Genomic DNA, 21,018 nt, shown 5'->3' on the forward strand with positions numbered 1-21,018 from the left:
GAATAAATGACACAAATCAAAAGCACATTGGGAACACCTGTCATTCATCTAAAATACACGAAGGAAACGGAACATAAAAACACAATACTCACCCTGAAACAACTCACCAGGACCCTGAACATATATATAAAAATATAAGCACCACACAAAGAAAGTGATTATTTAAAAAAATGGAAAAAAAGATACAAATGAGACTAATTAAGACTAATTCGGAACACCTGTGAACTGACCAACCGCCTAGAAAACCGAACACACGAACACATAACTCACCTCAAATCCAGGATCCAGGATCCTAATTAAATAAATAACTAACAAAAATACATTCCAACCTCTTTCAGGCCCTTCTGACTTCTCCAAACCATTCAAACTTCAAATTTTGAGGCACTCCTTCAGCATTTGGCAAACATTTCCAGCAATAGCGGGATGTACTGGGAGATTTGTATAAAGAAGGTCTTTGTGCTCCCCCTGCTGGACGCTCATGGTAAACGCACAATAAAAAGCAGACAGGAAAACATGGACAGAACATTAAGAAAAATGGGCTGAACTCTTTAGGGAATTAGAGATGTTTATTACTTATTGAATATCAATACCTTTTTTAGACATCATAGCTGATGGATGTATTCCGTTACAAAACAGTGTCTTTTTACAATAACATGAAAGAAAATAAATCCATACAAAAATAAATGGCTCGCAAATGGAGTTGCAAAATGACAACAAGGTTCTTAATAAAAAATAGAAATGTACGACAAATCAAAGCATTCCTTAAGAATTTTACTCTAAATCATAACACTTGTGCACGTGAAATGGATTAATATCGGGAGATGATCATTTTCATTGGTAAAAAAAAAAAAAATCAAAATCAAAATCAAACACGTTTCCCATTTTGTTGAGGCTGCATGAAACAAAAATATTTAAATAAGTGTTATATCTACTGATTTGCAAAGCATGAGAGCATTTGAATAACCACATATGCAACAACAAAAAAGAGCTTGTATAGATAACAAAATTTAAAAAAGTCCCCTGGGTCCTGTGGTAGCATCCATTAACCTGCATTTAAAGGGGAATGCCACCAATTTTACAAATCAAACTCTAGCAGTTCACTGTTTCGAAAACAACTGCGTTAAGGCTTTCGTGCATTCAGGGCTTTGAACTTTGCGTGCAAAGCAATGGAGTCCTCCTTTAAATAAGACGTGTGAGCAGTTTCATCAAAACTATATACAGTGCAACGATAATTCTATACGCCATCCACCCTGTACGTCCCCCTTTTTGATCTCGCTGTAACTATGATAATCAGTCAGAAAGTCTTACATACACACGGCCCAGGTCTAAAGCTGTTACTTTGCTGACGTTAGAGATAAAGAAAGCACAACAGAAGTTCCGTGCCGGTGGTTAAAATTTGTCCGCGGCCATTACTACGCTCTCTACAATACTGTTCCAGCTCTTATCTGCACAGAGAAAAGAAAGAAAGGTTGCCTATTTACAGAGCAAACACAAGCTGCAGGAGACTAGCACGGGTATATCACGGGTCAGCGAGGCCCCATCCACTTTCAAAGAGCCTTTCTCAAACCGGCCAGCCTGCACCCTCACCGTTCAGCTGCACGTTCAGGGAAAAATGGCAGTGTGTGTGACGCAACTGCAGCTGAAGGTTTAAGAAGGAATCATTAACAATTCTGCAATCGTTTCGTGCCAACTGAAACGATCAGAGGGAAGTTTAAATCATTATTGCTAACACGCGGTGTGTTCGTAACTTTGGTTTCAGTGTTGCACAGAGTCCCCGTTGAGTTTTGGAGTGTGTTCTTGGCATTTGGGTGTTGTTGTCTGTGAGCGTTTGCAGTGCAGACACGGAGCGGAGCTGAGCGGCGTCGCCTCCTTATGAGTGGTACTTATCGTAGTCCTTGACCATGCGCTTGAGGTGGAACAGTTTGTGCCTCAGCCTGCGGCAATCCTGCTTCTTTGCCTGGTAGTCTGACGTCTACAGAGAGAGAGAGAGAGAGAGTGAGGGAGAGAGGGAGAGAGTGAGAGTGAGAGTGTGAGTGAGTGAGTGAGTGAGTGAGTGAGTGAGTGAGTGAGTGAGAGAGAGAGGGAGAGGGAGAGAGTGAGCCAGAGAGAGAGAGAGAGAGAGAGAGAGAGAGGATTAGCCATTACATGCTAGAAATCAGGTCAGGCCTCCACTGATTATACACACTGTGAAAAACAGGAGGCCACTCGGAGCTCAAACCTCCACCAAGGCCGATTAGACAGACTTTTAACTGAGAATATTTATCATGCAAAGTCATAACACAGAAGCATTGCAGCCTTCAGGATCCATGGCCATATTGAATGCAAATGCAAAAATGACATCACACTTATGAGACGTGAGGTCAGCGATGTCTCACCTGCTTCAGGTCCTTCAGCTGATTGTATTCTTCTGCCACAGTCTGGGGAAGCACAACAATGGAAACTCCTGTTAAAGCCTCAAACAACAACTTCAGGCTGAAACGATCTCTCTATTGTCAACTTTCCATTTCACAATCACGTTTTAAGAGTGAAGTAAGTGAGATAATAACATCTTGGGCTCAGATGTTCTTCATTTGGTTATTGTCTGACCTGGTATTTGGCTGAGGTGTCGTCCAGTGTGTCCAGCTGGCGGCTGAGTTTGTTCATGTGGTCGTTAATGTCGTCCATTTCGGCACAGAGGCGCTTATATTCTCTGAGGTCGGAATCAAACTCTTTCTTGTAGGATTGACGCTGAGGGTCAGATGTTATGTCCGGGTACAAACTGGAGCGGGAGAGACAAAGAGACAAAAGTGATGAGAGTTGGAGGAGAGCAGCTCCCGGGATGTTCCACAGTGACTGTGTGGAACTGGAAGCGAGTTCCTGCAAATATCAAGGCCTTCGCTTCAGAACCACATTACATCAGGGTCGCCACTCAGCCACTTGCAAAGGAACAATTTGTACGAGTCAAGAAGTTCCTCTCACGGGAACCTGTGTGGATCAGATAAACACAACTGCTTTCTCGTGAGCTACAATAACTCCCACGTTTCAAACCTTTGGCCCAATTCTCTCATTATAGCCGAGCACAGACGCATGTGGAACAGAATGCCTCAGAGGATTAGCTGCTGGCCTGCACAGAGGGGCACACACAGGCCACAGCGTCCACCAGCAGGCACAACATCAGAGCCAGCCTATGAGTCTCTGAAGCTGAACCCGTCGGTGGTTCTGTGCTTGAACGTTTCTAACCGAGAGACGCCCAGCTTTAGGCTTCAGTCTCACCCCTCCAACTCCTCTGCATCGAGCTCATTGCCCGTCTCTCCTCCTGTGGTGTATTCGGTCTCATACTGAGACTCGTCCATGTCCGGGTTGCGTCTGCGTCTCTTGCCCCTGTGGGCCGAGGGCTTGCGTCCCCCGCCCGTCTCTTCGGAGGGGGTGGAGCTGGTTCCTCCTCCGTGCGAGTACACCTCAGAGGGCCTGGTGAGTCTCTCCGAGTACCTGCGGTGAGGGAAGACACAAGAAGAGACCGGATTCAATACTGCAACAATGCTGCTGTGTGACCTCCTGGTTTTGTCTGTAAAATTGTTATAATTAGGACTGATTTAAAAGAAGAATATGACTCAACTTAACTATTGTTTACTCCCAAATTCCTGGCTATCAACCTACAATCTCACATTACAGCTGCATCAATCACCAGGAAGCAGGTTTAGCTCCTTAATAACAAGAGGAGGAGACACATGTGGGGCTTTGTAGAGGAATCTGGAGCACAGGGGGGGCAGATATTACAAGTTAAAGGTCTTCAGGCTGAAATTCTTCCGCTTATGAAAGCTCGTTTCGCTTTCTGGCAGAGAGGGAATCTGCAAAAACAACAGCCCACACGACTTCCCACTGTTTCAAAAGCTACAACTGCAGTTAATGTGTCACATTCGTTCATTCATTCATGTTATTCGGCCTCGATCGGCACCGGGGTCATTCTGAGTGCGCTGTGACTGACCGAGCTGTTGTAGCTATAGGAAACCAAAATAAAGGGCCTACTTAACTCATTCTCCACCTCTCATTTCCTCCAATCTATCAGAAAACAACGAGGGAGAGAAATGAATCTAATCCAACGAGCACTCAAAGGTCACACGCCTCTTTCCGTGCCCGGGTCGTTCACGCCACTGATTAGATAGGAGTTTTATCAGTCAGCCTACTTTGAGGTTTTTAACTTTCTGCTGCTATTAGCTCTACTTAAACTCAGCTAAAGGGAATCTGAGGGTTGGCTGTGTGTCACTTACTCGTCGTTGTAGGCGTCCCCGTTCAGAGGGCTGCTGTCCAGCTTGACGGGCGAGTAGGAGATGACACTGTTGGCCGAGGCGTTGAGCAGCCCGGCTCCCTTCTCGGACACCAGCAGGGTCGGAGCCTCTTGAGTACTGCGGCTTTCCTCCACATTGTTCACCTACGGGCCAGGCCAGGAAACAGGAGGGACAGAGTCAGTAAAACACAAACAAACGATGCCTGGACGTACAATGCGCTTCTCTGCCTGGCATCCTGGGAAAGAAAACGCAATGGTATTCATCCTCTTCACTTGTATTCTCTTTAAAAGACAGGGAAGAATGCCTGAGTTGAGGAGGAGAGTTAGTGCTGGAGGTCTGGGTGAGCAGTGGAGCCTGTAATAGGTCGGCACAGTCCAGTTCCTCAATGAAATGCGGTTTATGTGCTTGGCTAATAATGAATAAAGACCAGCGCTTAAATAAACACAACACTACGCCCAAGTCAACCAAAACCACAGAGAGCAAACACCTCCTTCACTGTATTTACTTATATTCTCTAATATTTAAACCGGCGTATGAGTATGATGTGATATGATGACACACAATCCATCTCAGCAGAGCCACAACAGAGTGACCGAGACAAACCCAGAGCTGTTTACACACGTAGGTGCTGTGGAGATGACAGATGGGATAATAAAAACAGAAAATATAAGGGCTCAGCTTTCACCTTGCCTCGTCTTGTGTGTCTCTGTGTCCACCTGCGACGGATGCGCTCCTCCTTTCTTTCCCTTTTGCACAATAGCAAACGCCTTAATCTGTGTATCCAATCCTTCCTGTGTGGATGGAGGGTCTTTCCTCTACAATGAAGAGGGGGTCACGCATTTTTCCACAGCGGGAGGAGACGATATATCACTCTGTGTCCGCCGTACGGGCCGGGACAGGACAGGACAGGAGAGGACAGGACGCAGCAGAGAGTCGGGAAGGGTTCAAGCTCGCAACTTAGGATCAGAAGGGCGATGATAGATAATAGTTTGAATTGTAAATGATGGTGCGGCCGGGGTGCGCATGCAAATTCCTATTAGTCCTGAGCCCTCACAGAGATGAAGAAGAGCCAAACAACAGCCTAATCCCAAACACAAGCAGAGGAAGAATGTGGAACAGCTGTCGGAGACTCAGATCTCAGTCTAGTTTAAAGGAGGAATATGCTTAAAAGATGATCCATTATTGATTTGTTACTCTTTACACTCTTATTCCAATCATTCATCCCCCGTGTGTGTGTTGTGTTTGTGTGTAAGCCAAAGATGCAGTCACTCTCCATCTGTGCGGGCGCCCTCAGCACCTCCAGCCCAGCCAGCAGCCGACCCTGTGACCTCATGCGGCGGACACAATGCGAGCCTCCCGAGCTGGGCTGAATGAGGTCAGTGTGTGAGGTCATCAAAGAGATCCGGCACAGCGATACAGACGGATACACAGACACACAGACACACACACACAGACACATCACACACCACAGCTTCAGCTCATCAGAGTGTCAGAAACCATGGCCGCAGTTTGACCGCTCTGTCTCTGACAACACAATGTTTGGATGCTTGATCAATAGGTTTTGTGAAATGTCTCCATACAGCAGCAGCTTTCACTTCATTACTGTTATTACTGTCTGAGCCATGACCTCAACCAGCCCGACTCCATCATTAGACACAAGCACTAGTCATAGGATTCACTCTGGGCTCGGGTTCGTCTCGTTCTCACTCCACGCAAAGCAACTCTGTGTGCATGATGTCATCATCTGACCACTCCATCAAAACAAACAAACACCTCCATATAAGTCAATATAACAACATGCTTGTTTTGGTGCTTCTTTCGGAGTCTATAGCGATCAGTGCAACACAAACACAGACTCACAACACTACGTAAGCAGCGTGTGGAGCAAATGTAGGAGATGAAGGCTGCAAGTTTGAGAACTATCGCAACTCCCAGAGGTTGTGGCGGGTTGAATTCCCTCTCAGAGTGGCTTTGTTGGCTTTTGAGCACTTCAGTTTTCTGCACCGTCATGACGTTCCTCTGAACACTCATAAATGCTTTGTGCAGTTGGTTTCACATGCTGCACAATAAATTTGATTAGCAGAGTCCTCCTTTGAAATCTGTAAATAATTCTCATGGCACCGACTAACCTCCTATAACTGAGCTCAGACCCTTTGTGTTCGCTGTTACGGCTCGTCGTCGTCGTCGTCCTATAACCAGGCCTCATTTGAATTGCAGCAGGTCAGATCAATCATAAACCTAGACCGCAGGTTGCCCGCAGGTGTGTGTGTGTTGTTGTTGAGCTCTCCAGAAACCGCTGGCCTGCTTGCTCACTATCTCCTCCGCCGGTTAATGATTACTCAGAGTGAAACCAGGTAGTAGACTGCGAGCAAACAACCGCTGACTGCTATCAGCTCTGACCCTGAACAAAGTGACTCAGCCGGAGGAAACACACACAGTTTCGCTGTGGATGTCGTAAAATAATAAAGCTGGATACTGTATGACACTCCTGTTGGACTTTCAACTCTGAGTGGAATAAACAGGTCAACAACGTCTCCAAGTCCACCAGGAAAGACAAGAGTGTGTTTAGAAATAGTGTTACATTCGCATTTCGCCATATGTAATCGCATTATGAGGAGAGTCTGTTAAGGTAACGCATGTAGGAGATGCAAATGGCCCTTAAAGACAATTTCAGTCTGGCATTCTGCTTTATAAACGGTCTCCCTTCATCTTATCCTCACCTAAGGCTGGAATCACAGACCTAGATTATGGGATTGAGAAATGATTTCTTCAGGCATGTAAACACTGTTGGGAGTGAGACAGGTCCAGATGCCATTCCTCAAGCAGGAGCGGTAGCGGGAGCGGCCCTCACAGCTGTTAAACCTTCTTCACTTCTCTGGTGTCTTACCCATTCTTCCACGTCTCTGCCCTCTGAGGTCTTCGCCCCGGTGGGAGGCTGCTCCCAGTAGATGTTTGGCTTCCCGTAGCGCCAAATTTTTCCTCGTGTTTTGTGTGCGAAGAACGCGGCAACGCCCAAGGCAACGACAACCAGGAATCCGCACACCATGGCTACGCCCTGGAGGAAGAGAGAACACGGGCAAAGGGGGGGGAAATTTGGGCTGGTTTTCAAAGAGATAAGCTTTGATATCATCAGAGGAATATCTCTAAACGTGTCCCAGATGAAACAAATAACCAAAATAAGACAGTAACTCATTTGATCATGACCTGGATCATCTCCTTCAGGGAACACACACACACACACACACATTACAAACCTCCTGTGGGTCCACAAAGCAGTAATGGTAGAGGTACTGGTTGTACATGGGGAAGCCGCCCACTCCTCCCATCTGAGAGTAGCTGGTCTGGTAGAGGTTCTGGCACATCATCAGCATGGGGTTGTACATCATGCCTGAGGTGCCCTGGGCCATAGGGTTCACCCCCACGACGTACACGATGGTGATGATGCCCTGAGGAGGAGAGAGGGAGAGAGGGGGAGAGAGAGAGAGAGAGAGGGCGAGGGAGAGAGAGAGACAGAATTGAGTTCATGCCATACTTGTATCAAATGATAGATTGTAGACATCTGAATAGGACATCTATAATCTTTTAATCCACAGAAGTCATGGTACAAAGATGCAAAAATATCTTTGGGTTACTTCTAACAAGATAAGAAACATGACAACAGGGAATCACATGACTCCTATCAGTAGAGATAAGAGGTGTGCTCATGTGAGGGCAGCTGGAGCTTCAGTCTGTGATTTACACAACATTTCATCTTCTTCTTCTTCCACTGCAAGAAAATCTGTTTGTCTGAATAAATGGTTGGTTGGAGACTCATAAACAACAGCAAAGTGTAAGAACATAACAGCTAAAGACTTGACAGTGTGTGTGAGTGTTACCTGCAGGATGGCCATGAGGATGCTGCCTATCATCAGCCCCAGGTAGAACTTTCTGGTGCGGACGGTGGCAGATTTAGAGAAGGTTGCGATGCAGAATGCCAGCGCTCCTATGAAGTTGATGGCTGCCATGGCAATCATGGCGTTTTTCGCCGAGTAAGGTGAAATGTAGGAGCCGCCTCCGTAGCTGCCGTATCCCCCGCCGTAGGAGCCTCCGTAGCCTCCGTATCCGCCGTATCCTGAGCCGTAGCCCATTCCTCCGCTTCCGTATCCAATCCCGGAACCGTAGCCCATTCCCATCCCCACTCCGTATTGATAGTCCCACATGAGAGTGGAGGCCACGCAGGCGAATATCCCCAAACACAGCACGATGACCACAGCCATCATGGCCTTGACGATGCCTGGAGGAGACAGCCATTTGTAGAAGTGCTGCGGCCTGTCCTCCATGTAGTACGAGCCCGGGGGTGGCGGGTACGGGTCGTACTCGCTCTGCGGCGCCTGGAAGCTGCCCGGCGGGCCGAAGCCATTGTTGGACGGCGGGCTGTAGGGGGGGCTGTAGACGGGCGGGCTGTCGTAGCGTTGCTTGTCCATCTTCCACTCACTGACGCTGAACAGCTGGAAATTAAAGATGGGCAAACAAACAAAGAGTTCAGTCGCAGAAAACGAGATCTGAGGGCGACGTGTGAGAGCACAAATCAAGGAAAAGCTGCTGAAGAGTGTTTCTCAGCAGGCAGCACTGATATGAGTAACGCTGTGTGGACAGATACAGGAAAGTGAGGTGTGACCGCCTGAGGTACCAAGCCTTAGTAACAAACGGGTGGTGTAAATGTTTTACTATCTCTGAGAGAGGCAGAGATTTATGAGGGGACAGGTACACGTCTCCTATATGTGTCAGGTTGACTCAATTAGGTTACATGGATCAGACGACACAAACGTATCCAATCATAAATCACACCTGGCCTATTTGGCAGGTTTGACCTCAGCTTTGAGTTCTCTGAGGCAGCAAAGTTAGAAAGGAGTGTAGAGACGTCGGTACCAGGAAGGAGAGCGCAGCCAAACAACAATACTTCCCTTTCTGCTGCTGTTGCTGCCCGGCAGGCTGTTGGAGTTTCTGTCCAGCCCCCGTACTGTCCAGCCCCCGTACTGTCCAGCCCCCGTACTGTCCAGCCCCCGTACTGTCCAGCCCCCGTACTGTCCAGCCCCCGTACTGTCTGGCCGGGCTTTGAACATTTCACATTTCCCGTCCTACAGCCAAAAATGTTGTTTTCTTTTCGCTACAAATGTGACAAAGATATGCAAAGCCACAATGTAAATGGCTCAACAATGGCCATTCATCTTCCGCTACACAGTGGGCCCACAGGGAGCGGGGGGGGGGGCTGCCTAAACATGTGGGTGACCAGGCATGAGAACAACAGGGCAAAGTTTCTTAAGGAGCGAGATTTGAAGAGGTTTGGCACAGGAGCTGTTCTATACAGTGGACACAGTGTTTTAAACCGCACAAGAAGAGAAACGACTTGAAGGAGACTCTAATCTTTTTGATTGCGAGAAACAATTCCATTATCATCCTGCAGATACGTGCGTGCGTAGTTCTGGCTCAGTATTGGCACCGAATCAGTCCCAGCTCCCCCGTTTGCCCCGCACTTCCATCACGTTTCCTCAAACCTGGTTCAGGACCTTTTGAGTAATCCTGCTAACAATCCTGCTAATCCTTAACCAACCAACAGATAAGGACCACAGAAGGAACGATTGAACGTGCAGACTATTAACAGGGGATCAAGTGTAAAGGACCCTGTGGCTTCCAGCAGCCGTTACATTTCAATTATGTGCCAAAGTCATCACGGATAAATTGAAATTTTCATCCATTTTCTCTCTGTCTACAGTCTTGCTGCTGTACAGACACGTTGCCGGTGGTTGTGAGTTAGGACATGGCAGGGACTCCCAGCCATGCAGGGGCCCCTAATGACAGACACACAGACAGACAGAGAGAGAGAGAGACAACCCCTGGCACTGCCCCCAGCCTCCAGCCTGAGGTAATAACTCTCCTCTCTTTACGAGGCTCTGGCACGCACTGCAAAAGGGGTCTCGCCTCAGAGCCTCCATCCTAGACACCTTCCCTTCATTCCTATATATCCTTCACCCCCTCCTCAACAGTCCCCTTGTCCCTGGCCCCTCCCCCCCTGTCTCTCCCTCTCTTGATAACTTCTCGCCTTTGTTTTTGGAGCACGAGGGGCAAAAGTCAGGCTGCTTGTCGCGAGAACAGTGTTACCATGGAGTCACGGGGGGAGAAAAAAAATTGGGGCACTGTCCAGAAAGGATCAAACAAGGGCTCCTCTGTCTTCCTCCAGAGTGGAGTGAGACAGGGGAAGAGAGGCGGAGAGACGGGAGGACAGGTGGTGCCTGCATGGCGGTGTTAGGTATCCATCCATTGTTCATCACCAGGCTGTACTGAGGCCCGACTATCAAAGTTAGGTACTCACACAGAAACAGCTGTGTGCAGCATTTTAACTGGATAGAAGATTCAAGACAATCATTTAAATGTCTATTGATCAGGTAAATGATGAATAACAAAAAACATCAAGCTGTATCCTGACGACAAGCCTTTGGTTCACCAGGCAGCTGAAACTGCTTGAACAACAAGGAGGGAAAGGCGTTTTTACAGGGAGCCAGACACAGAGTGGAGAGGAGCAAACTGTACAAACGCTACAAAAAGAACAAAATGGAGGAAGAATTCACCGCTGGCCAATGCGAGAGAGGCATGGCAGGGACCCCAGACCATGAGCCAGAATAACTGGAGCCTCACCTTCCCCACATGTCCACCAATCACAGTGGCTGACAAGGGGGGGGAAGTCCTAATGTGCCGCACAAATCCACACCTGGCCCGGTCGGGAACAATGTCATCACTCTATTCCAGCAGGTGTGGGAGGAGTCCACCACTGAAGTGTAGTGTCAGGAGATGAACGACTTCAGACTGGTGCCACTCACATCTGTGCTGTGTGACCATCTCTCTACTTTGGTGGCTATCTGACTTGAGCCGCTCCAGTTTACTACAAGGGACAACGGGGCGGGGGGGGTGAGGACACCTGTCTCACCCTCCTGGAGTCTGTGAGCAGACATCTGGGCTTCTCACGCTCACACACAAGGGTTTCATTTCTGGATTTTTCTCCTGCTTTTAATACAAGAGAGTAGACTTACACACCCTCTTGTATTACAGTTCAGCCCGACATTGAACCTCTGGTAAAGGATTCTCTGCAGGACTGGCCTCTGCATGTGGCGGTTAATGGTTTTAAATCCAAAAACATAACACAAACAATAAAACAAGATTGAAAAAGCAGAGGGACGAGAACTTCCTGCAAACGGCAAGCAAGTAGACATGCTGTGACATCCTAGATGGAGGATAGGTCCTTCGAGTTTAAGATCTCCAGGACCAAGGAGCTGTTTTTGTGGGGGGAGGTGAACATCTGATCCCCCCCACCCCCTCTGCAGGTGGGGACCTTCTAGTACCTGACAGCCTCTTGTCTTTTTCCCCAACACTCAACAGGAAGGTCCAACAACGCCTGTTCCTGCTGAGGAAACTCAGAGGCTTCCTTGTCAGGAGGGACATTTTAACAGCTGTGTGGAAATCACATGTCAAAACTGTCAATATCACATCCTGGTTGAACTTCATGTCTGTCAATACTAAATCAAAGCTCTCCTGAATCATTAACCAAGCCAGAAAAATAAACAACACACCACCACCACCACGTCAAGGCCGTCCAAAGGAAAGCAGAGGATCAGTCACACGCCTGTTCACGCCTCTCAAGTTATGAAACATCAGGACGCCGTAATAGAGTCACACTGGCCAAAAAACACACATTTACCGGAACTCCTACATTCAAACATTTGAAACAAACGGTGAAACAATGAACAATGAAGTCTGTCATATAGGTGCTGTGTTGAAGTTATATATACTGTATATTGCGCAACATCCAAGATGATTGTCAATATACAATAAAGTTTCCTGACTCTGAATCTTGAAAATAAACACAGAGGTGGATTCGTGTTGACATGTCACTAGCTAACTCGTAAGACTCTACGTTAGTTCGGACCTTGGAACAAGTAGTAGTAGTAACGGTAGTAGTAGTAGTAGTAAGTAGTAGTTGTGTTTGTGGTGCTGTGAAGGCCAGTGTTTGTTGTTTTTCTGAGAGCTAGCACAGATGTGATTCTCTGGCCTGAAAGCTGTGTGGCCATAGTCGGGTCAGGTCAGACGCCCACCACTCACAGCCTGATCTGCACCACAACAGAGCCTCTATCATCTGCTGCTCAGAATGGAATTCAGCCTTACAGTCACATGTCTCTCATCTGTCAAAAACACTTCACGTCTCACAGGGCCGACGTAGGCTGGGGGAGCCGCAGCCAAAGCAGCGGGCAAAAAATAAAGACCTCGTCCCACTGAAAGGTCTCCTGAGACATTAAATCATTTTATTTACTTGCAGATAAAAGACATTAGCTCATAGATGAAGGCACTCACATGTGGGATAAAAAGCTGCCGTATCTTAAGCGGCCTAAGCAGCAGCGTGGGAGGATTATAGAGCCATCACTTGAAGTCAGGGGTTCTAAAAGTGTGAACGCACAAACAACCCAGCACCCAAGGAGGTCCCCTGAGGGCCCCCAGATGTCATTTTGTTTCATGTTTTGAGAAAAAAAGAACAAGAACCTGCTGTAATAAAAAAGCACTTTCAAGCTCTGTTACTACATTCAGTCTGTAAGATTGTAGACGGTGTGAAGTTGTTGAACATTTGATCGACTACCTCATCCTCCTCCTTCAGACGTGATTGACAGGTGAGGTAGCATGCCCCTGGTGGTGATTGGTGGTAATTGTCTGAGGCTCCTATCAGGATTCAGCCTACACAATAGCTAGTATTTTCCAGTACTCCACCTGTGAACACCTGTGATTTATTTGTGACCATATTACAGGTTAATTCACATGCAACTTGTCAGAACTTTCTACTGTTCAAAGACATAAAACTCCTTCGTGACTGACTGCAGGTGTTTGGAGAAACGTTATATCCATTTTTTCCTTGACGCTAATGTGAATTTCAAGCCTCAACTCCATCACAACATAATTTATAATCCATTCGTGTGGACAAAAACCGTGTTTGCCTTGTTTTCTCTTCACATTTTTGAACTATTCACCTCGACACAAGTTACTCAGTAATGTTAAGTGAGTACAATGAGTTTTCCACCTGGTGAAGTTAGACATAAACCGACATTATTGCTGCTCAAGCAACGACTTAACAACTTCAGCGACGTGAAAACAAAAGCAACGTTTCTATCTTTTCTATCAAACTCTTCGACTCAAACGTCTTTATACCGCCGATGAAAGTCTCTTACCTGAAGGATTCCAGAGAGGAAAAAAATGGAAACTTGGTCCGCTTTTACCGTCGCGACTCCGCTGAATTCCTCTGGAAGTTTGTGAAAATGAGTCAAAAAGTGCAAAATGAGTCTCAGTTTAAGAATTTAGAGTTATTTCTGCGGTGAAGTTGAAGTGAAGAAGCTGCTTTCACGCCGACTTTGGAAGCTGCGACCTCTCTGGCTGCTCCTGTCCCGGGCAGAAACGCTCACACACACACACATACACATACACACTCTCCCTCCCTCTCACACACACTTACACACTCTCACACACACATACACGCAGAACAAGTGCTTCACTACGCACGTCCTCACAACATCCCAGCACAACTATATTCAACCACCAGAGGGCGAACTATCTCCAGTTAAGCGTTAATTATTTGGTTTTTAGTTTTAATTTAAGGTATTTTTTTTCAAAAACTAGTTTAAACTATTTTTTTTTATGAAGATTCTCTTAAATAAAGTTTAGAGCGTGCAGGAACAGGAAGTGTTTCAAAATTAGGTGAGGTAAGAAAGAAAAAGACAATGAGAAAATTATTAAATGGAAATGAAATTGCGTTTCAGGCACATTAGACTTTGAAGTAGAGGTAAAAAATCAACTAAATGAGAAGTATTCAATAATTGTGACACCGAATGTCTGATTATATATGACTATAGAGGAGAGGAATTAATTTACAATAAACAACAGTGACATCCTGTGGCTACTTTCTATATTGCAAATGTTACAAAAAGACCAGATATTTAGATGAATTATTGCCAAATTATAATTAAAATATTTTGGGATTTAAAAAACATGCGGATATTTAAAGTAAAGTAGGCAAAGTATGTGAACTTGTGAAAACAAAATAAACATTTGTTAAAGTTCAGCTTAAGGCTGTGAGATGCAAAACATTCCGACAGATCCATATTCTGGTTCATGGTACCCTCCACAAAGGGAAGTCCACCTGGCTCAGGTCATCTGTGCTGGAGGTGAAACGGCAGCCATGCCAGGCCATCACAGTGAACGCATATCTGCCAAACACATAATAACACACCAAGCTCAGACACAAATTATTTACTTAGTTGAAAGAGATGAAAACACCTATCACTGTGATTCTTCAGAGCTTTGCTGAAACGTGTAAAGCATTGTCTGGAGGATGGGTTACGCCTGATGTGTGAACAATGTCTGGCTCACCTGTCCAAGCATTTCAGACAGTTTTCTTTTGCGCTGTTCTGAGCTGCCAAGGTCCTGAGTGACGCTTCTTTGTTTAACTGCGAGACCCTGCAACACAGTAACAGTGACTTAGCAACATAAATTAGATCTGCCGCAGGAAATGCAGTAAACTTTGTTGACACCTACTTTACCTCTTAGCGATCATTGCGGCTGGATCGGGAGCATTCATCGACTCGGGCGGCGCTTTGCCGGTGATGCTGCACGACTGCTTTGTCCGCTGAATGGCGAGCTGGGATAGGAGCTGTGCATCTCCTGTGTGCTGTGAGCAGAAGAGCTTTCAATAGATGTGAGTGATCCACACGACATGGGCTCCTCCGGTGTCAGGCTGCGCAGCTGGAAGTCATCGGGGGGATGTAGGGAGCCAACATATCCAGGTCCAAGCCTTCCATTGCCTTTGAGACACAGACAAAGATACAATGAGTGAATGAGGGATGAGGAAACCTTCCGTACATTAGATCAAGGATGTCCTCAGTACAGTCGTCTTAACCGTAACATACCTGTGTGGTGACTGGCGTCCTGGGTTGTGTATCAATGGCAAACAGCTTCTCAACCAAGTCTAGTTTGAAATCTGAGCTCACGTTTGAGTCCATGGGGAAGCAGAGGTCCTGTCGGCCTAAAGGGCAGAGATGCACACGTTAACACATCTGTAAACATGCTAACCTATTGGCTGGAGAGCCCATCATGACCCTGTGGATCAGGATGCTGTGAGCCACGTACGGGAACATCGAGTCTCTCGGCTTTAGCTCGGCAACAATGCTGGAGTGAAATGACAGACAAACAAAACGCGTCAAAGCTGATGGTGAGATATTGTGCAGCTTAGCCACCAGACGGCATGACTTCTAAGCATTTACCTCTGTGTCAGCGTCAGCATCATCACACCGATGTACGGCCGCTTAGTCCCTGGGTCACCGAACCACCAACCCTGGAAAATGTGAAGAAAACAGACAGATGTCAGCAAAATGATCTGGCTTTATGCTAAAGCAGAGAATTTCAAGCTCAATAGCCACATGAAATGAAATTAATTAAATGAAAATAAAGTAATTTAATCTAATAAAAGAAATGTAACTTAACACAAGTTAATACATTCAATTCAATTAAAAAAAACGTTAAAAACATTTGACATTTAACATTTAATTAAAGTTATAAATATAAAAATAAATAAAAATAAAACAATGACATTACATTTTCTCCTTTGGATTTAGACCCAAAACACACACCGTATTTACAGGCACACACTTCTAGACCGTCATGGAGCAGATATGTTTATGTTGTAGAGCAGGGCATGGATCAATGGTATTATACTGACCACCATTAACTGAGCAACTCACAAACGCTACTTAAGAACCGGTTCCCATCAGGGCTGCGTTCTCTCTCCTCTGCTCTTCTCCTTATACACCAACGCCTGCAGTCATCTGTCGGTCCAGCTCCTGAAGTTCGCGGAAGACACCACCCTCATTGGACTCATCTCTGATGGGGACGAGTCCGCCTACAGGCGGGAGATTGGCCGTCTGGTGAATTGGTGCAGGCAGAACAATCTGGAGATTAATGCTCTGAACAGAGGAGATGGTTGTGGATTTCTGATTCAACGAAGCCCCGCTCGCTATCATTCTGTGTGAGTACCCAGCTGACACCGTGGAGTCCTTTCGATTCCTGGGATCCATCATCTCCCAGGACCCGGAGCTCAACATCAGCTCCCACTTGCTGAAGAAGTTCAACCTGCCAAAGACAATGATGGTGCACTTCTACTCTTCCATCATTGAGTCCATCCTCTCCTCCTCCATCACAATCTAGTTCGCACACAAGTGAAATATGAATAAGTAACACACTTACAGTAATATATTAAAGAGGCATGCACTGGACTGTTACACAATTCAATGTATTTACCTCAGACTGATAACTGTTAAATGGAGAGAACATTCAGACCACTCAAGGTTTAAACAATAGGTTTATAATTGTGGAGTAAACACATCTGTTAAGAACAAGTACTACAACATACAAGTACGAGGAAAATAAAATAAAAGGCTTGATAGAAATTGCTGGTAATAGTTTTCTTTTTAAGAAAATAGAAATTGTGAGACTTTAGCTTACAATACATTGCTGTCAGCAGCCCCAGACTCAGTGGTGACCTGCTGGAAAAAGGAATACTTTGGCGTTTGTACGGTGGAATGCTGCAGATATCACATGAAGTGCACAAGCGGCAGCCAAACTAAGGTCAGATTCATACAGATACATAAATAAGGGGCGGGGCCTAAGAGAGGGACTGAGAACGTTGGGGAGAAACTGTAGTGTCCAGTCTGGTCCAGCAGTGAGCAGGCTGAGCATCGACTCAGTTAACATGGTCCAGAGCAGCAGCAGCAGCAGCAGCTCCTCTCCCAGCAGGAGGTTCTGCCGGCCCTGCAGGGGGGCGTTGACCGTCGCGGGTGAGGTGCGGCAAGGTGAAGAGGGAGCTGCTCTCTGACGTGCTGCCCAGCAGACGACTCGCCCAATCTGAAAGAGATGAAAACACAGACCATCACCGTGATTCTTCAGAGCTTTGCTGAAACATGTAAAGCGTTGTCAGGACGATGGGTTACTTCACCTGTGGGCAGTAGAAGCATGGTCCGATGGGAGACTGCAGCCGGTGCCGCTGACTTCAAAATCTTCTTCTGCTCTTGTTGGTCGTTGAGCAATGCTCCCTGGGGAAAACATCAAACACAGAGGCTCAAACCCTGCATGTGTAGATGTAAAGCCTGATGTGTGAACAATGTCTGGCTGTTGATGACTCACCTGTCCAAGAATTTCAGACAGTTTTCTTTTGCTCCGTTGGTTCTGAGCTGCCAAGGTCCTGAGTGACGCTTCTTTGTTTAACTGCGAGACCCTGCAACACAGTAACAGTGACTTAGCAACATAAATTAGATCTGTCGCAGGAAATGCAGTAAACTTTGTTGACACCTACTTTACCTCTTAGCGATCATTGCGGCTGGAACGGGAGCATTCATCGACTCGGGCGGCGCTTTGCCGGTGATGCTGCACGACTGCTTTGTCCGTTGAATGGCGAGCTGGGATAGGAGCTGTGCACCTCCTGTGTGCTGTGAGCAGAAGAGCTTTCAATAGATGTGAGTGATCCACACGACATGGGCTCCTCCGGTGTCAGGCTGCGCAGCTGGAAGTCATCGGGGGGATGTAGGGAGCCAACATATCCAGGTCCAAGCCTTCCATTGCCTTTAAGACACAGACAAAGATACAATGAGTGAATGAGGGATGAGGAAACCTTCCGTACATTAGATCAAGGATGTCCTCAGTACAGTCGTCTTAACCGTAACATACCTGTGTGGTGACTGGCGTCCTGGGTTGTGTATCAATGGCAAACAGCTTCTCAACCAAGTCTAGTTTGAAATCTGAGCTCATGTCTGAGTCCAAGGGGAAGCAGAGGTCCTGTCGGCCTAAAGGGCAGAGATGCACACGTTAACACATCTGTAAACATGCTAACCTATTGGCTGGAGAGCCCATCATGACCCTGTGGATCAGGATGCTGTGAGCCACGTACGGGAACATCGGGTCTCTCGGCTTTAGCTCGGCAACAATGCTGGAGTGAAATGACAGACAAACAAAACGCGTCAAAGCTGATGGTGAGATATTGTGCAGCTTAGCCACCAGACGGCATGACTTCTAAGCATTTACCTCTGTGTCAGCGTCAGCATCATCACACCGATGTACGGCCGCTTAGTCCCTGGGTCACCGAACCACCAACCTTGGAAAATGTGAAGAAAACAGAGACGACAGCAAAATGATCTGGCTTTATGCTAAAGCAGAGAATTTCAAGCTCAACATGCCACATGAAATGAAATGAAATAAATTAAAATAAAGTAATTTCAATGTAATTTAATCTAATAAAAGACAAGTTAACAAGTTAATACATTAAAAACATTTAAATACATTTAATTAAAGTTATAAATATAAAAAATAAATAAAAATAAAACAATGACATAACATTTTCTCCTTTGGATTTAGACCCAAAACACACACCGTATTTACAGGCACACACTACTAGACCGTCATGGAGCAGATATGTTTATGTTGTAGAGCAGGGCATGGATCAATGGTATTATACTGACCACCATTAACTGAGCAACTCACAAACGCTACTTAAGAACCGGTTCCCATCAGGGCTGCGTTCTCTCTCCTCTGCTCTTCTCCTTATACACCAACGCCTGCAGTCATCTGTCGGTCCAGCTCCTGAAGATCGCGGAAGACACCACCCTCATTGGACTCATCTCTGATGGGGACGAGTCCGCCTACAGGCGGGAGATTGGCCGTCTGGTGAATTGGTGCAGGCAGAACAATCTGGAGATTAATGCTCTGAACAGAGGAGATGGTTGTGGATTTCTGATTCAACGAAGCCCCGCTCGCTATCATTCTGTGTGAGTACCCAGCTGACACCGTGGAGTCCTTTCGATTCCTGGGATCCATCATCTCCCAGGACCCGGAGCTCAACATCAGCTCCCACTTGCTGAAGAAGTTCAACCTGCCAAAGACAATGATGGTGCACTTCTACTCTTCCATCATTGAGTCCATCCTCTCCTCCTCCATCACAATCTAGTTCGCACACAAGTGAAATATGAATAAGTAACACACTTACAGTAATATATTAAAGAGGCATGCACTGGACTGTTACACAATTCAATGTATTTACCTCAGACTGATAACTGTTAAATGGAGAGAACATTCAGACCACTCAAGGTTTAAACAATAGGTTTATAATTGTGGAGTAAACACATCTGTTAAGAACAAGTACTACAACATACAAGTACGAGGAAAATAAAATAAAAGGCTTGATAGAAATTGCTGGTAATAGTTTTCTTTTTAAGAAAATAGAAATTGTGAGACTTTAGCTTACAATACATTGCTGTCAGCAGCCCCAGACTCAGTGGTGACCTGCTGGAAAAAGGAATACTTTGGCGTTTGTACGGTGGAATGCTGCAGATATCACATGAAGTGCACAAGCGGCAGCCAAACTAAGGTCAGATTCATACAGATACATAAATAAGGGGCGGGGCCTAAGAGAGGGACTGAGAACGTTGGGGAGAAACTGTAGTGTCCAGTCTGGTCCAGCAGTGAGCAGGCTGAGCATCGACTCAGTTAACATGGTCCAGAGCAGCAGCAGCAGCAGCAGCTCCTCTCCCAGCAGGAGGTTCTGCCGGCCCTGCAGGGGGGCGTTGACCGTCGCGGGTGAGGTGCGGCAAGGTGAAGAGGGAGCTGCTCTCTGACGTGCTGCCCAGCAGACGACTCGCCCAATCTGAAAGAGATGAAAACACAGACCATCACCGTGATTCTTCAGAGCTTTGCTGAAACATGTAAAGCGTTGTCAGGACGATGGGTTACTTCACCTGTGGGCAGTAGAAGCATGGTCCGATGGGAGACTGCAGCCGGTGCCGCTGACTTCAAAATCTTCTTCTGCTCTTGTTGGTCGTTGAGCAATGCTCCCTGGGGAAAACATCAAACACAGAGGCTCAAACCCTGCATGTGTAGATGTAAAGCCTGATGTGTGAACAATGTCTGGCTGTTGATGACTCACCTGTCCAAGAATTTCAGACAGTTTTCTTTTGCTCCGTTGGTTCTGAGCTGCCAAGGTCCTGAGTGACGCTTCTTTGTTTAACTGCGAGACCCTGCAACACAGTAACAGTGACTTAGCAACATAAATTAGATCTGCCGCAGGAAATGCAGTAAACTTTGTTGACACCTACTTTACCTCTTAGCGATCATTGCGGCTGGAACGGGAGCATTCATCGACTCGGGCGGCGCTTTGCCGGTGATGCTGCACGACTGCTTTGTCCGTTGAATGGCGAGCTGGGATAGGAGCTGTGCACCTCCTGTGTGCTGTGAGCAGAAGAGCTTTCAATAGATGTGAGTGATCCACACGACATGGGCTCCTCCGGTGTCAGGCTGCGCAGCTGGAAGTCATCGGGGGGATGTAGGGAGCCAACATGTCCAGGTCCAAGCCTTCCATTGCCTTTAAGACACAGACAAAGATACAATGAGTGAATGAGGGATGAGGAAACCTTCCGTACATTAGATCAAGGATGTCCTCAGTACAGTCGTCTTAACCGTAACATACCTGTGTGGTGACTGGCGTCCTGGGTTGTGTATCAATGGCAAACAGCTTCTCAACCAAGTCTAGTTTGAAATCTGAGCTCATGTCTGAGTCCAAGGGGAAGCAGAGGTCCTGTCGGCCTAAAGGGCAGAGATGCACACGTTAACACATCTGTAAACATGCTAACCTATTGGCTGGAGAGCCCAT

The 21,018-nt window shown here is 46.5% G+C and overlaps 1 protein-coding gene and 4 long non-coding RNA genes across 5 annotated transcripts; all 5 read right to left on the reverse strand.

Annotated features, from left to right (window-relative positions):
- Nucleotides 1–556: 556 nt before the first annotated feature.
- LOC143001628 (occludin) lies at nt 557–13,787 on the reverse strand. The gene is made up of 10 exons (XM_076151333.1): nt 13,508–13,787; nt 8,141–8,752; nt 7,520–7,711; nt 7,153–7,320; nt 4,248–4,408; nt 3,253–3,468; nt 2,587–2,758; nt 2,376–2,417; nt 1,371–1,972; nt 557–1,337 (listed from the first exon to the last, which is right to left on the reverse strand). The coding sequence occupies exons 2-9, from the start codon at nt 8,726–8,728 to the stop codon at nt 1,871–1,873; spliced, it is 1,641 nt and encodes a 546-aa protein (XP_076007448.1). The 5' UTR covers nt 8,729–8,752; nt 13,508–13,787; the 3' UTR covers nt 557–1,337; nt 1,371–1,870.
- Nucleotides 13,788–14,738: 951 nt separating this feature from the next.
- Nucleotides 14,739–15,318, reverse strand: LOC143001565 (uncharacterized). Its single transcript, XR_012963706.1, has 3 exons — nt 15,239–15,318; nt 14,873–15,133; nt 14,739–14,789 (listed from the first exon to the last, which is right to left on the reverse strand). It is a non-coding gene; the product is annotated as an uncharacterized LOC143001565 (long non-coding RNA).
- Nucleotides 15,319–15,443: 125 nt separating this feature from the next.
- Nucleotides 15,444–16,189, reverse strand: LOC143001561 (uncharacterized). The gene is made up of 3 exons (XR_012963705.1): nt 16,070–16,189; nt 15,593–15,663; nt 15,444–15,497 (listed from the first exon to the last, which is right to left on the reverse strand). It is a non-coding gene; the product is annotated as an uncharacterized LOC143001561 (long non-coding RNA).
- A 1,729-nt stretch (nt 16,190–17,918) lies between these two features.
- Nucleotides 17,919–18,475, reverse strand: LOC143001643 (uncharacterized). The gene is made up of 3 exons (XR_012963708.1): nt 18,402–18,475; nt 18,048–18,306; nt 17,919–17,942 (listed from the first exon to the last, which is right to left on the reverse strand). It is a non-coding gene; the product is annotated as an uncharacterized LOC143001643 (long non-coding RNA).
- A 1,014-nt stretch (nt 18,476–19,489) lies between these two features.
- LOC143001560 (uncharacterized) lies at nt 19,490–20,429 on the reverse strand. The gene is made up of 3 exons (XR_012963704.1): nt 20,296–20,429; nt 20,108–20,204; nt 19,490–20,016 (listed from the first exon to the last, which is right to left on the reverse strand). It is a non-coding gene; the product is annotated as an uncharacterized LOC143001560 (long non-coding RNA).
- Nucleotides 20,430–21,018: the final 589 nt, after the last annotated feature.

This window comes from Genypterus blacodes, unplaced genomic scaffold (genome assembly GCF_046128005.1).
Source record: "Genypterus blacodes isolate CSIRO-AG114 ecotype Tasmania unplaced genomic scaffold, CSIRO-AGI_Gbla_v1 ptg000054l_1, whole genome shotgun sequence".
Lineage (NCBI taxonomy): Eukaryota > Metazoa > Chordata > Actinopteri > Ophidiiformes > Ophidiidae > Genypterus > Genypterus blacodes.